This window comes from Dromiciops gliroides, chromosome 5 (assembly GCF_019393635.1).
Source record: "Dromiciops gliroides isolate mDroGli1 chromosome 5, mDroGli1.pri, whole genome shotgun sequence".
Lineage (NCBI taxonomy): Eukaryota > Metazoa > Chordata > Mammalia > Microbiotheria > Microbiotheriidae > Dromiciops > Dromiciops gliroides.
This window is the reverse complement of record NC_057865.1, coordinates 30,297,047-30,309,709: the sequence shown is the minus strand read 5'-3', so window position 1 is coordinate 30,309,709 and position 12,663 is coordinate 30,297,047. Positions and strand designations below refer to the sequence as shown.

Below are 12,663 nucleotides of genomic sequence, written 5' to 3'. Positions count from 1 at the left end.
GGGCAAATGATGACGCGTCATTTCCAGAAATGGCAGCATCGATTCCATGGCTATTTGATGGTCTAGAGCTGGAAGGAGAGAGAGGGAGCAGGGGTCACATGTACCCTAACATGGCATGGGGATGTGGGGGCCAGAAACCAAGAAAGATGCAATGAATGCTCCCCAGTCAGGATGTTGGACTTGCTGCCTTGTCCTCACAGCACCCTGTGGCATTTGGACATCAAGGAGTGAATGCTGGGAATGAATCGGAAGCAGAAAACCCAGGACCACCTGAGGCATTCAACAAGCTTGGATTTAGGGAGAGTTCTGTCCGCTCGATCGTCCGTCAGTCAGACCGGCTGGCTCACTTGTCTCGTGCCTTGGCTGCCCACCTCTTGGGCGGCACTGGTAGGTGCTTTGCCTGCAAAGGACAGCGCAGGGACTTTGCCCCTCACCCCTAAATTCCCATATCAACCTTAACATTCCAAACTTAAGTCAGAGTGAAGGGATGACCTAGATCTGAGTGTCCTCAGCTGGTGAGGTAGAAAGAGGCCTCATGTCACGGATCCCTGCAGCCACGCGTGGCCCCAGGAATCATGGGGCTCTTCTGTGCAGCATGCTGCCCTGGAAGCTCGGATTTGGCGGACGGACCTTGGAGTTTCCATCCTTGCTCTGCCTCTCTTAATGTCGCTTAATCTCTCTGGGCTCCAGCTGAACAAAGGGCTGGGCTAAGTTACTGTGAAGGCCCCTTCCACCTTCTAGCCCTATGATCTTAGGATTTTTTAGTTAGCTACATGGATAGTAGAGAGGAGGAAACAGGAAGACCTGAGTTCAAATCCAGCCTCAGACACTGGCTGAGTGACTGGGCAGAACACCACCTCTCCCACCTCAGGTTCCTTATCTGCAAAATGAGAAGAATAATATCATCTACTTCTGAGGGTTGTTGTGAGGCCTGGATGAGGTATTGTCAAGTGCCTTGTAACCCTTATGGCAAAGGATAGGTGCTGGCCATTATTGTTGTGATGACCACCTTTAGACGTAGCTAATAGTGGCTTTGACCCAAACATTCATTCCCATCTCGCTTACTGGAACCCGCATTCTAACCAGGGGAAGGAGCAGAGGGACAGCCCGAACCCTGAGACAGAATGCAAACGGACTCCAGGGAACACCCGGCATCAATGTGGGCCACACCCGGGCCACCGGGCTGTTCCAACCCCAACATTTCTATGAAGGGCAAAGAAACAGATTCCATGAACTGGGGAGAAGCATTTCCCAGCCTGGCCCCAGGCCTGGGCCCAAATTCCCAAATAGGCATCAAGGCAAAGGCAGGGCATCGCCGTTGGTACGCACCCCAGTCCTCTCCTTCCCCCCTTCCATCCACACGCATGCAAGAGAACAGTCAACAAGACTGGGACTTGCTGTTTTTTCTGGCAAAAGCTCCCAAGAGGTAGATGGAAAGCAAGCCCCAGAGAACAGAAAAAGTCACTAATAAAATAAATGTGTGTAAGACCCAAAGTCATTTAGACGGCGATGGGGACGACAGGGTTGAAGACTTTAGAAGTCTCTTTGAAGTTCATATTTTTTCACAGTGATGAGACACTGTAAATAACTTTGCCAACCATTAAGCAGATTGCCCACACACTCCTCCCTCTCCCCCCCTCATAAAAGTATGTTATTATTTTCTAGTTACATGTAGAGAGAGTTTTCAACATTTGTTTTTATAAGATTTCTAGTTCCAAATTTTTCTTCCTCTCTCCTTCTCTCTTCACCCTCCCTCACATCTCTTTTTTTCCCTCTCTCTCTACCCCCCCACCAAGTCTCTCCCTATTATTGGATCGATGTCCTATTTAATCAATTCTAGTGGCTCCCCATTAGGTCAAGTGTGAACAGAGTGCTGGACTTGAAGTCAGGAAGACCTGAGTTCAAATCTTGTCTCAGACACTCACTAGCTGTGTGACTCTGGGCAAGTTATTTTACCTCTCTTTGCCTCCATTTCCTCATTTGAAAAATCTAAATAATAATAGCACCTGCTTCCCAAGGCTGTTGTGACAAACAAACATATAAAGTCTTTTGCAGACCATAAAGTGTTCTCTTAATGCTCAATGCCTGACTCAGAGTTGTACAGAAAGGTGAGCAACGATGATTATTTCTTAAGAGGCAAGCCTCAGCTCTGAGGAGTTTGGGTACTGTTCCCTTTCTAAGAGCCGAAGAACTTGAAGAAGAAAAGCCATCGCAGAGAATCTCTTCTCCTCAGTTGACAAGCCCAGAATTTGCTGTGAAGATTATCTTCCCAGCAGGAACCAGGGCACCCGAGGGACGCAGACCCCAGGGGCATGAGCTGAGGGTTCCTTCCTATTGAGCCCTTGCCTCTGGGGCCTGCTGGCTGCAGCTGTCTGTCTCTCAAGGTCTGGATTAAAGTCTCTAGGTTGGGCAGTCTGGGGAAGGTGCTCCGCTGCCATAACCTATGGGATTTGGAAGTTTTGCTGATTACTGGGGAGATTGTTGGCAGTTCCCTTGGGATTGTTGCTTAGCAGAGTCTGGGATTACAATCCAGAAGCATCTTCTCAGCAGGACGGCACCATCTGGGCTCATTCTTCAGAGAAATCTGTTCTAATTGAATGCTTTGTATTCCAGAATTCCCGTTGATTAGGATCTTGTGTGTACAGCGTTTCTGTGGGGGCTCAAGGGACGGAGCAAAAAGCCCCTTTACTGTATTATTAAGTGTATACATTAGGCTTTCGTCTGCCCTGTAGTTTTAATTAGCATTCCCACAAATGAGTTTAGTTCCTCTTAGTCTGATCTTGGTTTTAGAACTTTGTGAAATATTTCCTTTCACTCTCAGCTTTGCTTTGGCCTTGATTCTCACTACACCTTTTCAATGGGCGTTCAACATCATCTGGCTTTGTGGTCGCTGTGCCGTCATCTTTTTTTTTCTTTTTTTTTTAACATACACATACATATAAAGGCAGTATGCATTGAAACACACACATAAACTCATGTAGATGCCTCAAAACAGATAAAATATACAAACACACAAATACACAAACTCACATGCATATAAAGATATAAATACATACATATATACATAAAACTGTGGCTGGTGAATCTTGCTAACTTAAACGTGTGCCATGATCTTTATGTATTATTGGTCCTATGATTAGAAGTCACATGAGAGTCAGGATGATGTTGGGAATAAAAAGCTGACCTCCAGGCCGGAGCGAGCTGAGTTCAGACTCTGTCTCTGACACAGAATAGCTGTGTGACGTCCCCTCCCAGAAGTCACCTAACCCCCAAGTGTTGAAACGGGCTTTCCTGCAGGGGATTCCTCAATGATGAAGTCACAGATCTAGAAACAAAATTTAATTAGAAGTCTCCTCTCCCCTGGGTCCTGTACAAATAAAGAAACCGAGCTCTGGCCTAGATAAACCTCCAGAAGAATCCCCATTTTAGCACAAGCTTCCAAAGTATTTGAGATGTCTTGGTAGGAGACCCCTCTGATGGCTCGAGCGCTTATCGCTGATTGGGTTCAAGGCAGCCCCTCACCATTGCAGGGACAAACCCACACATGGCCTCCGGTGGCTCGAGCAGCTGGCAGAACACCAAGGTGTGGGTGTCACTATCACCTTGGGATCCATGTCATTGAACCCCTCCTCTAGGCAAAGCTCCACATGTGCTCAGGGGTGATGACACCCTGTGTAAACTGATTCCCACTCACCTTAGGGACCAAATAAGAGTGACCTGAAGAAATCTGGGCTTATGCATATTGGTGCATCTTGGCTGACTGGGAGGCCAAAGTTGGTGGTTTGCTCGAGCCCATTGGGTATCCTCACAAAGTCCTATACCGATATGGTGAGCCCCTGGGAGTGGGGACCATGAGGCGACCTAACAAGGAGCCAACCAGCCCAGCTTGGAAACAGCCGGTCCCAGCTCCAGTGCCAGTCACTGATTCCACACTGGGTTAGATTAAGAGATTCGATATTAAAAAAACAACAGGGGGCAGCTATATGGTACAGTGGATAGAGCACCGGCCCTGGATTCAGGAGGACCTGAGTTCAAATCCGGCCTCAGACACTTTACACTTACTAGCTGTGTGACCCTGGGCAAGTCACTTAACCCCACTTGCCTCACAAAAACAACAACAACAACAACAACAACAACAGCAACAGCTGTCCATACCCATGGAGGGTATAAACAGGATAAAGAAAAACAAACCAACAATTCAGGAGGAGCTGGGTTAAAGCAAATGAGGCGGTTCCCATTAGACATAAGAAAACTATGAGAGATAGTTAGAGGGCAGCTGGGTGGCGCAGTGTATAAAGCACCGGCCCTGGATTCAGGAGGACCTGAGTTCAAATCTGGCCTCAGACACTTGACACTTAATAGCTGTGTGACCCTGAGCAAGTCCCTTAACCCTCATTGCCTTGCCAAAAAATAAAAAATGAAAAAACAAGGGAGGGGAGAGGGGCGGGGGGGAGAGAGAGAGAGTGCGCATGAGCAGAACAGCATCTCATTTGAAGAATGATGGGACAGGACCAGATGGCCCCCAGGGTCCTTTCCAACTCTAGGTCTAGGATCCCACTGCTTTCCCGTCCCCCTCCCCAACATGTGTATAGTGTACAAGAAGAAAACAGCGGAAGCCCTCAGAAGGCTGGTGTGGGTAGCGGGGCCCATCCCCCACCAGGCTGACCTGCTCTGTTTTCTCAAGCCTTTTCTGAACCAAGTGGATTTACTTGTTTGTTCTCCTTCTCTCAAATTCAGTATTTGGAAAAGAACAGTATTCCCCCACGTCACATACCTCTGTGGCCCTCACCTTAAAATAAGGGTTTGTTGCCCGTATTCCTAATTGAAGGGAATGCTAAATTTCAGGTAGCAGTAAGTGAAGATGGAGGTGTTTTTCATTCCCAGCCAAAGTTAAGACCTGAGGTGGATCTGGGGCTTAGCAGAACAATTCCTGACACAGACTAGGCACTTAATAAGTGTCGATTGATTGGTCTCGCCCATTCTTTTTGGGCCCATTTCTCAACAAACCCCCCAAATCCTCCACCTTTTTTTTTTTAGAATTTTCCCCATTACATGTAAAAAACAACATTTTTTTCACAATTATTTTTAAAACTTTGTGTTCCAAATTTTCTTCCTCCCTAAGAAATCAAGCAACTCAGTATGTCATACATGTGCAGTCATACAAAACATCTTCACATTAGTCAGGTTATGAAAGAAAATAGACAAAATAACTTTAGAAGGAGGAACTAACAAATAAAATTATACTTCGGTCTGTATTCAGATACCATCAATTCTTTCTCTGTTGATGGTTTGCATTTTTCATACATCCTTCTGATAGACAGCATCCTGCTCATCATTTCTTTCACAGTTACTATTGCTAACTGTATTACCTTCCATCCTATTCCTTCCCCTTGATATTTATTCTATTTTCTATTTTCTTTCACCCTATCCCTCCTCAAAAGTGTTTTGCTTTTTACTGCCCCCTCCTCCAATCTGCCCTCCCTTCCTTCACCTCTCCCCCACCTTATCCCCTTCCCCTCCCACTTTCCCTCTGGGCAAAGTATATTACTATACCCAGTTAAGTGTGTATGTTATTCCCTCTTTGAGCCAATTCTGATGAGAGTAAGGCTTACTCACTCCCCCCACTCCTTCCCCCACTTCTGTATTGGATCTAGAGCCCTGGACTTGGAATCAAGAAGACCTGTGTTCAAGTCCTATGCCTCAGCCCCAGTTCCTTTATCTGTGAACTGGGGATGATAACAGCATCTACCTCCCAGGGCCATTGTGAGCACTTGGCTTCAGAGACAGCATCTTCTCCTGGTTCCTCTATAAGCTTTCCTTCTCTGCCTCTTCTGCCATCTACCCTCAGCTGCCCCAGTCCTCCCTCCTCTCATCCATTTCTCAAAGCTTCTTCCTTTCTGCTCCTTCTCTCTGAACACACCAAAGGATCCCTGCTCCTCACTGCAGTCAGTGCTCTGGACCTTTGATCTTTTTCTCTCCTGCCTTCTCCATACACTCTCTCTCTCCCTCTTTCTGCTTCTCCATCTCTTCTTCCATTTTCCTCTTCCTCTCTTAAACTCAGTGATACATAGATCTCCAGTCTCTTCACCACCCGTGATGTCTTCAGATGTGCCTGCAAACAGGATTGGGGCTCCCCAATACCACTCCTACCTTTGACCCTTCTTCCCCATCTCTTTCCTCCCTTCCTTCCTCAAAAGAAGTTGTCTAAAGTTGGTGCCTCTACTTCCTCACAACATACACCCTTCCCTTCATCCCTTGTAATGTGGCTTCCCCTATGCACCAGTCTATTCAAATTACCCTCCCAGATATCAGCAGTCACCCCCTAGCTACTCCATCTCAATGCCTTTCTTCCACCCAAAAGCTCCTTGACGTTGGACAGCCCTTACTGCTTGTGGCCACTTTTCTCCAGGAGATCCCCATCCTCCTTTACCTTCAGAGGCATGAAAACATTTTATTGGTGTCTACCTGTATCACTGCCAAGACCAGAAGATTTGTGGATGCTTGTTTTTCAGTTACTCTGAAGAGAAATCAATCTAAAATTAAATCCTGTCACAGAACTCGCCAAGAACGTGGAAAATGCTGGCTTGGCGATTCAAAGCTTTGGGAACTGCTATTTCCCATGTGATAATCTTTTTGAGTTTTCTTCCTCCTAACAAGACTGAAACATTGTTTTGAGCTTTGTATTGCAGATGGAAAATCAGATGTTTGATTAGTAAATATTATATGCAAAGGCCTTTGCTAGATGTAGGAAATAAAAAGCATTTTCTTGTTAATATTTTATATAAAATTTGCTGGTTATTTGCTTGTAAAATATTTACCAGTAAGCAAGCGTGCTACATATTGTTGCCCCCGGTAAGATGTTAGCTCCTCACATTCGGTTTGGTTTCTCCAGTGCCTAATGCTGGAAGAATTCAGGAAAAGCTCTTGACTGACTCTGAGATCCCCCAAGATTCCCCAAGAATATCCACCAAGAATATAAAATGAGCATATGGGGCCTTGGATTGACATAATCAAACGTCTTTTCAGACGGGGTCGTTGCATGATTTTGTACCATGGGCTTTTTTTGATGAGGATTATTTTACACAGAGAGCACCTCAGCTGTCAGATTCTGTTTGCCGGGAAGTGTCTGAATGGAAGAGCAATTTAGGTCTCGTGAACATAGATGTTTCATTACTCTCTTTGACTTTTTGATAGATCTGTGATTTCATCGGCCTGATTCCCCATCCAATGTTTCCTAATACATACCCTAGGGAGGCGGCTGAGCACACTGGAGGGAATCCTCCTGTTCTTTCGTTTCTTGGGTGCGGGGAGGGAACCAATGTGCCACTGGACTTCACTGTCTCTCGTCTATCAGTCTCACTATTTGATCAGCTGCTTCCTTTTCCAGACACATCCTTGATGATTCAGTTCAGTTCGACAAGCAAAGAAAGATCTTCTGTGTGCCGCGTACCCCGTTAGGGTCTGGGGATACAGAGAGGAACATGAGGTGTGACCTACTCTTAAGGAGCTTGCTTGCATTCTGGGTAGAGACCACAAGTATAGGAGTTGCTGGGTCAGAGATTCAGAGATGGTTGTTTCAAGAGCAGAGGGGGCTCCTGCCAAAGGCAGTCAGGGAAGTTCTTCTGTAGGAGAGGACAACTGAGGGATGCTTGGATGGAAACTAGTTATTACCTAGAGTGGAAGTAGACATGGACATGGAGGGGGAGAGGGAATGTATTCCAGATGTGGGACACTTGTATCAGTGTTCACAGGTGAGGATGTGTGTGTACGTGTGTGTATATGCACGTTCATATGTGCATATAAATTTTTCTATATAAACTATATCTGTTCCTTTATATCTAAATCATTTATGTTCCCTTATGTAGATACATGACGTATACATTCCTTTTCTGCCATACACATACATATCTGTGTGTATATACACACACATGTATGTATGTATATATATATATATATATATATATATAATACACACATATATATGGGGAGATTAATATATTTTTAAAACCTGTCAACTTTTAGAGCATCCAGCAGTGAGATGGTTACATCCTTTATGACGTTCTCAGGAGGCAATGGATTCACCCTGTCCATGGAGGTCTTTGAGCAAAGTCTGGGTGATGACTTGAGGAGATGTAGAGGGATTCTCTGGGGTCCAGGTTAGACCAGTTGGCCTCTGAAGCCCACTGATAAATTTGGAGGTAAAGGTGGATTTTTAATGGGTTTTGGTTCTCAGGGATCATGTGTAATCCAAAGTACTCGTGTTATAGTTGTCTTAGTATTTGCTGACCATTTGTGGGAGGCAGACTTTAGAAGCCAGACTGTGCAATCTATGCCATGGGGGAGCTGGACGGGATGGTCCCTGAGGCCCCTCCCAGCTCAGGATTCCTGTCCCTGTGGCAGACGGGAGTTAGGGCCAGAGAAAGCACATGGTTTCCTCTGGGTGGAGGTACCTGACTCAGATCTTTCCATGACTTGTCAGATAGTTCCAGTGGGATCCTGGACTAGGAGGCAACGGAGAGGGTGTGTCTCGTGGCCTGCTGCCACGGCCGGGAGGAGATGTGTATGCAGGGTGTGGAGGCTGTTCAGACTTTGTGAAATCATCCTAGTGACTCCATCCAAACTGAGAGGGTGTAATTCCAGCCGCCCAGGCCACGCCCCAGGTATTGTGTGGCAGCACTAGTTGTTCCCCGGCTTCTCCTGAGTGGTGCTGAAGGGGGAGGGGAGGGCATCTGGGACAAGAGGAAGGGTCATCCAAAGACATCTGGCATTGGAGAAAGGCAAGCAAGCCCCTTGTGGATGGGTGCACTGCTGGACAGGAAGAATCCAGGCATCTAAGAAGGCCTTTGCCTTCAGAGTGTCGTAGGAAGCCTAAGGTAGAAGACAGCCAATCCCCAAGGCTCAGAGATGAAGGGCGTCACGTCAGACCCACCTGGGCTTGAGCAAGAATCTACTTGACATTATTCCCATGGAGCTCATCCAGCCTTTGCTTAAAAGACCCCCCAGTGGAGGGGACCCTGCCGCCTGCAGAGAGCTCCTTCCTCTTTGGGACAGCTCAGAATGGTAGCAAGTGGGTTTTCCTCTCCTATCTGCCCCTCTGCAACTTAACCCCAGAACTCCCAGTCCAGGCTTCAGTGCACCAGGGCTCAGCTCCCTTCCAGAATCTCCCTAAGTCTTTTCTGCCTAGACAAGGATCAGCTTCTTCCTACGAGAATCGGCCTTTGCAGACCAGCTCAGTGGTGTTTGGGCACCACACAGCTCTAAAGATGAAAATGTTGGACTTAAAATCTTTTCAGATCTTGCCAGGCACTCACTAGTTCTGTGACCCTAGGCAAGTCACATAACTTCTCTCCCTTCTCAGAGTAACTAAATGTCATAGCAGATAGAGTGTTAGATCTGGAGTGAGGAGATCCTGAGTTCAAATCTTGCTTCTGGCATTTATTAGCTGTGTGATCCCAGGCAAATCATTATTCTCTCAGCCTCAGTTTCCTCAACTGTAAAATAATAATAGCTCCTACCTTGTATGGTTGTTATGAGGATCAAATGAGGAAAATCTATTCAAAACATTTTGCCAACCATAAAATGCTATAAAAAATACTAGCAATTATTAATAGTGTCTTTAAGGGGGAGCGAGGTGGCCCAGTGGATAGAACACCAACCCTGGAGTCGGGAGGACCTGAGTTCGAATCCAGCCTCAGACACAATAGCTGTGGGACCCTGGGCAATTCACTTAACCCTGACTCCCTTAAAAAAAAGTATCTTGAGCACCTACTGTGTCCCTTCTTCTATGCACTAAGAATACCAAAAAAAAAAAAATGTTTACATCAAATATGTGAAACAGACTTTAATTTGGGAGTTATAATTGCACTAATACAAAGGGTTACCTTACCTAACCAACAGCTAGTGCTCATCTCTTGTTTGAACTGTCAGATTTTAATAATCATGCCCTCCTGAGAGAAATGCATTTCCTTGTATTTCACCTCCTCCCCCACATTTAAAGGCAGAATTAAGGTCATGCCCTGAGGATAGCAGTAAGTATGTGATTACAGCATGGTGGTACCACTGAAGAGTGTTGGATTTGAAAGTCAGAGGACCTGGGTTCAAATCTCGGCTCTACTGCTTGGTAACTGGGTGACCCTGGGCAAGTCACAACACCCAGCTCTATGCTTCAATTTCCTCATCTTGGAAGTTAAGGGGTCAAAGGAGAGAATACCTAAAGATATTCTGATCCCATCCACCACCACCACCCTGGACTATTTGGATTTCAGGAGAAGCTGCCCTATCAGAACATTTGAACAAGTGTTATAAACACCCAAAATAAGGGTGCTTAGACGTAACTCTGCTGCCTTAGCTTTAGAGGCCTCTCCAGGAGAATTCATTGCGATTTCCAGATTGCCTCCAATGGTGATTTTTTTTATCCCTAAAACTACAACCCTCAAACATTGATCTACCCTACCAATTTCTCTTCCTCCCCCCAATTTCTTCTTTAAAATATCTACTAAAAAGGAGGGAATTTGACCTTGTGAGCCTAGGTAGTCGCTGATAAATCTGTTCCCAAAGCACCAGGTACCTTCACCTTTTTTTGACAGCACAGGCTGCCCTTCATTTCATTTGTCATTTCCACCCCATTGAGCCTGTGTAAAGCTACATTTCCTCTGGCAAAACCTACCCCAGCTGTCCGGCCCCATCTCCCCTTAAATTGCGCCTCATTTCCTGACACCTCACTTCCCTGCAATAGAATGGAGGGCGGGCCCATGACAATTTCATTCCTCTGTTTTCCTTCTAGCTGACCCCCTGGTGGGGAGTATCGCCACGCAGTACATGACCAACAGAGCAGAGCACGACCGAATGGCCAGGCAGTGGACCAAGAGATACGCGACATAGGAACCTCCCGCCGCGGCTTCTGGACGGACCTCTCCGCAAGCACATTCACCAAGTGCATCAGTAGTCCTTCCCTCCTTTGTGGTCTTATTTTTATGACATTTGGAACCATTTTGTGACAATATGTCGTCCTTTCTTTCTATTATTTTTATTTTATTCCCCCTCCCCCCCTCTTTTTTTTTTCAGTTCTATTAACTTGAAAGTTGTTTCCCCTCCAAGTAGACGGGAATTTTTTTGGTTTTGGTTTGTTTTTTTGTTTGTTTGTTTTATTTCAGTGCAAAGAATGTTGGATCGGTAATAGTATAGAGCTTTGTCATGAAGCTTTGTATTCATGTGTGGTTTTTTTCCTTTTATGTGGTCTTTGGGAAAACAAAACAAATTCAGAATTATATCTCGTTTCTACTTCAATGTAGTGTTTAGGGTTAATTTTTTTGTACTGAAGTCTTTAATGGCGGGTGCATGCTACTGGGAACAAGTTTTGTATAAAGGCTTAAATTCAAGAATCACTGTGCATTACTGAGACTCTGTTTATCACCAGCCTTCTGTCTCCCACACAAAAGGCTATTGGGTTGAACAAAATAATATGTATTTTGATTTACTTAAAGTGCTTGTAAATTTCTTAGGGACCTGCCACTTTTGACTGTGGAACAGTTGATGTATACTTGTATTATGAGAGCACTCAATAAAATGCGGTGGCGGATACACGCACTCGGGTAACAGGGCCGGTTTGCTTTCTGTCAATGTATCTGCAAAAGGCCGAGCGCCTAACTCACTCACTTATGGGGTAAAATCTGTTTTGAATCTGGGAGTGCTCACGTCCTTTTACAACCCCCCTCCAAAAAATGTCTTTTGCACAAGTATCCTCTGGCACACCCATCTTTTATGCGGTAGTGGAAATGCTTAACTCCCAAAATAACCTCCCAATGAAAGGCAAGCCCTTCCCTCAGCTCCCTGTGCCCTCCTGGGCTCGTGTCTGCTCCTGAACTTAAGACAGCCACTTCCCCTCGGTTTTTTTTATTCTAGGGGAAAAAATGAGCTCACTTGGGCAGTCCCTGTGGGCTTCTGTACCCAGCGACCAGGGTGTTTCTGTACAACATTGACCTTCAGGCTAATTTTAGGCAGACCACTAGGGGAAGAGAGCTCAGTCCTACCAAGGAAATGTGTGGGTGTTTGTTGGAGTTGAGAAAACATCGAGCAACATGCTGATACCTGGGTTGTTCTTTGTGTTGCCGGGCATATTGGGAAGTCCCTGCTTCCTGTCACTGATGATTGCAGGTTCTGGGTGATGCCTCAGGGAAATGGAAGGCTGGAGTCCCAAGCCCTCGCCGCCCGCTGTGTGAGATCACAGGGCATGTCACAACTTCTCTGACCCTCAGTCCCCCCATCTCTACAATAGGCATAAATACTTGGCTTTCCTACCTCAAAGGGCTGCTTTGTGGATCTTAAAAGTCCTATAAGAATGTGAGCTATTATTATCATTATTAGCGTTCAAAAGAACTGTTAAAAGCACTACAGCTAAATCGTTGAATTTACCGGCCTAAGTTATTCATTCCTCAAAATTTGAATGTCACTTGTTTTCTGACATTTCCTTCCTAAATGGCACCAATTTTAATATCTAATATTAGAGACACATTTTTCTTCCTATTCAAAAAGGGAGTTGATGAGCATATATTTAAATATTGGAATTCCATTTTAATATGAAACGCCTGCATTGTTCTTCATGTTAAGATGCACATCTTCCATTTGTCTTATTTTTGAGGTCTCTTCTCCCCTTTGGAACACAAG

At 45.5% G+C, this 12,663-nt stretch overlaps 1 protein-coding gene across 1 annotated transcript in view; it reads left to right on the top strand.

Annotated features, from left to right (window-relative positions):
- The window catches only part of LOC122728170 (ubiquitin-conjugating enzyme E2 E2), a 414,041-nt gene extending 402,455 nt beyond the window's left edge, over positions 1 to 11,586 (top strand). Inside the window, exon 6 of the mRNA XM_043966434.1 lies at positions 10,784 to 11,586. Coding sequence (XP_043822369.1) covers positions 10,784 to 10,881 — 98 coding nt within the window. The 3' untranslated portion in view covers positions 10,882 to 11,586. The remainder of the gene's footprint in view (positions 1 to 10,783) is intronic.
- The last annotated feature ends 1,077 nt before the right edge of the window (positions 11,587 to 12,663 follow it).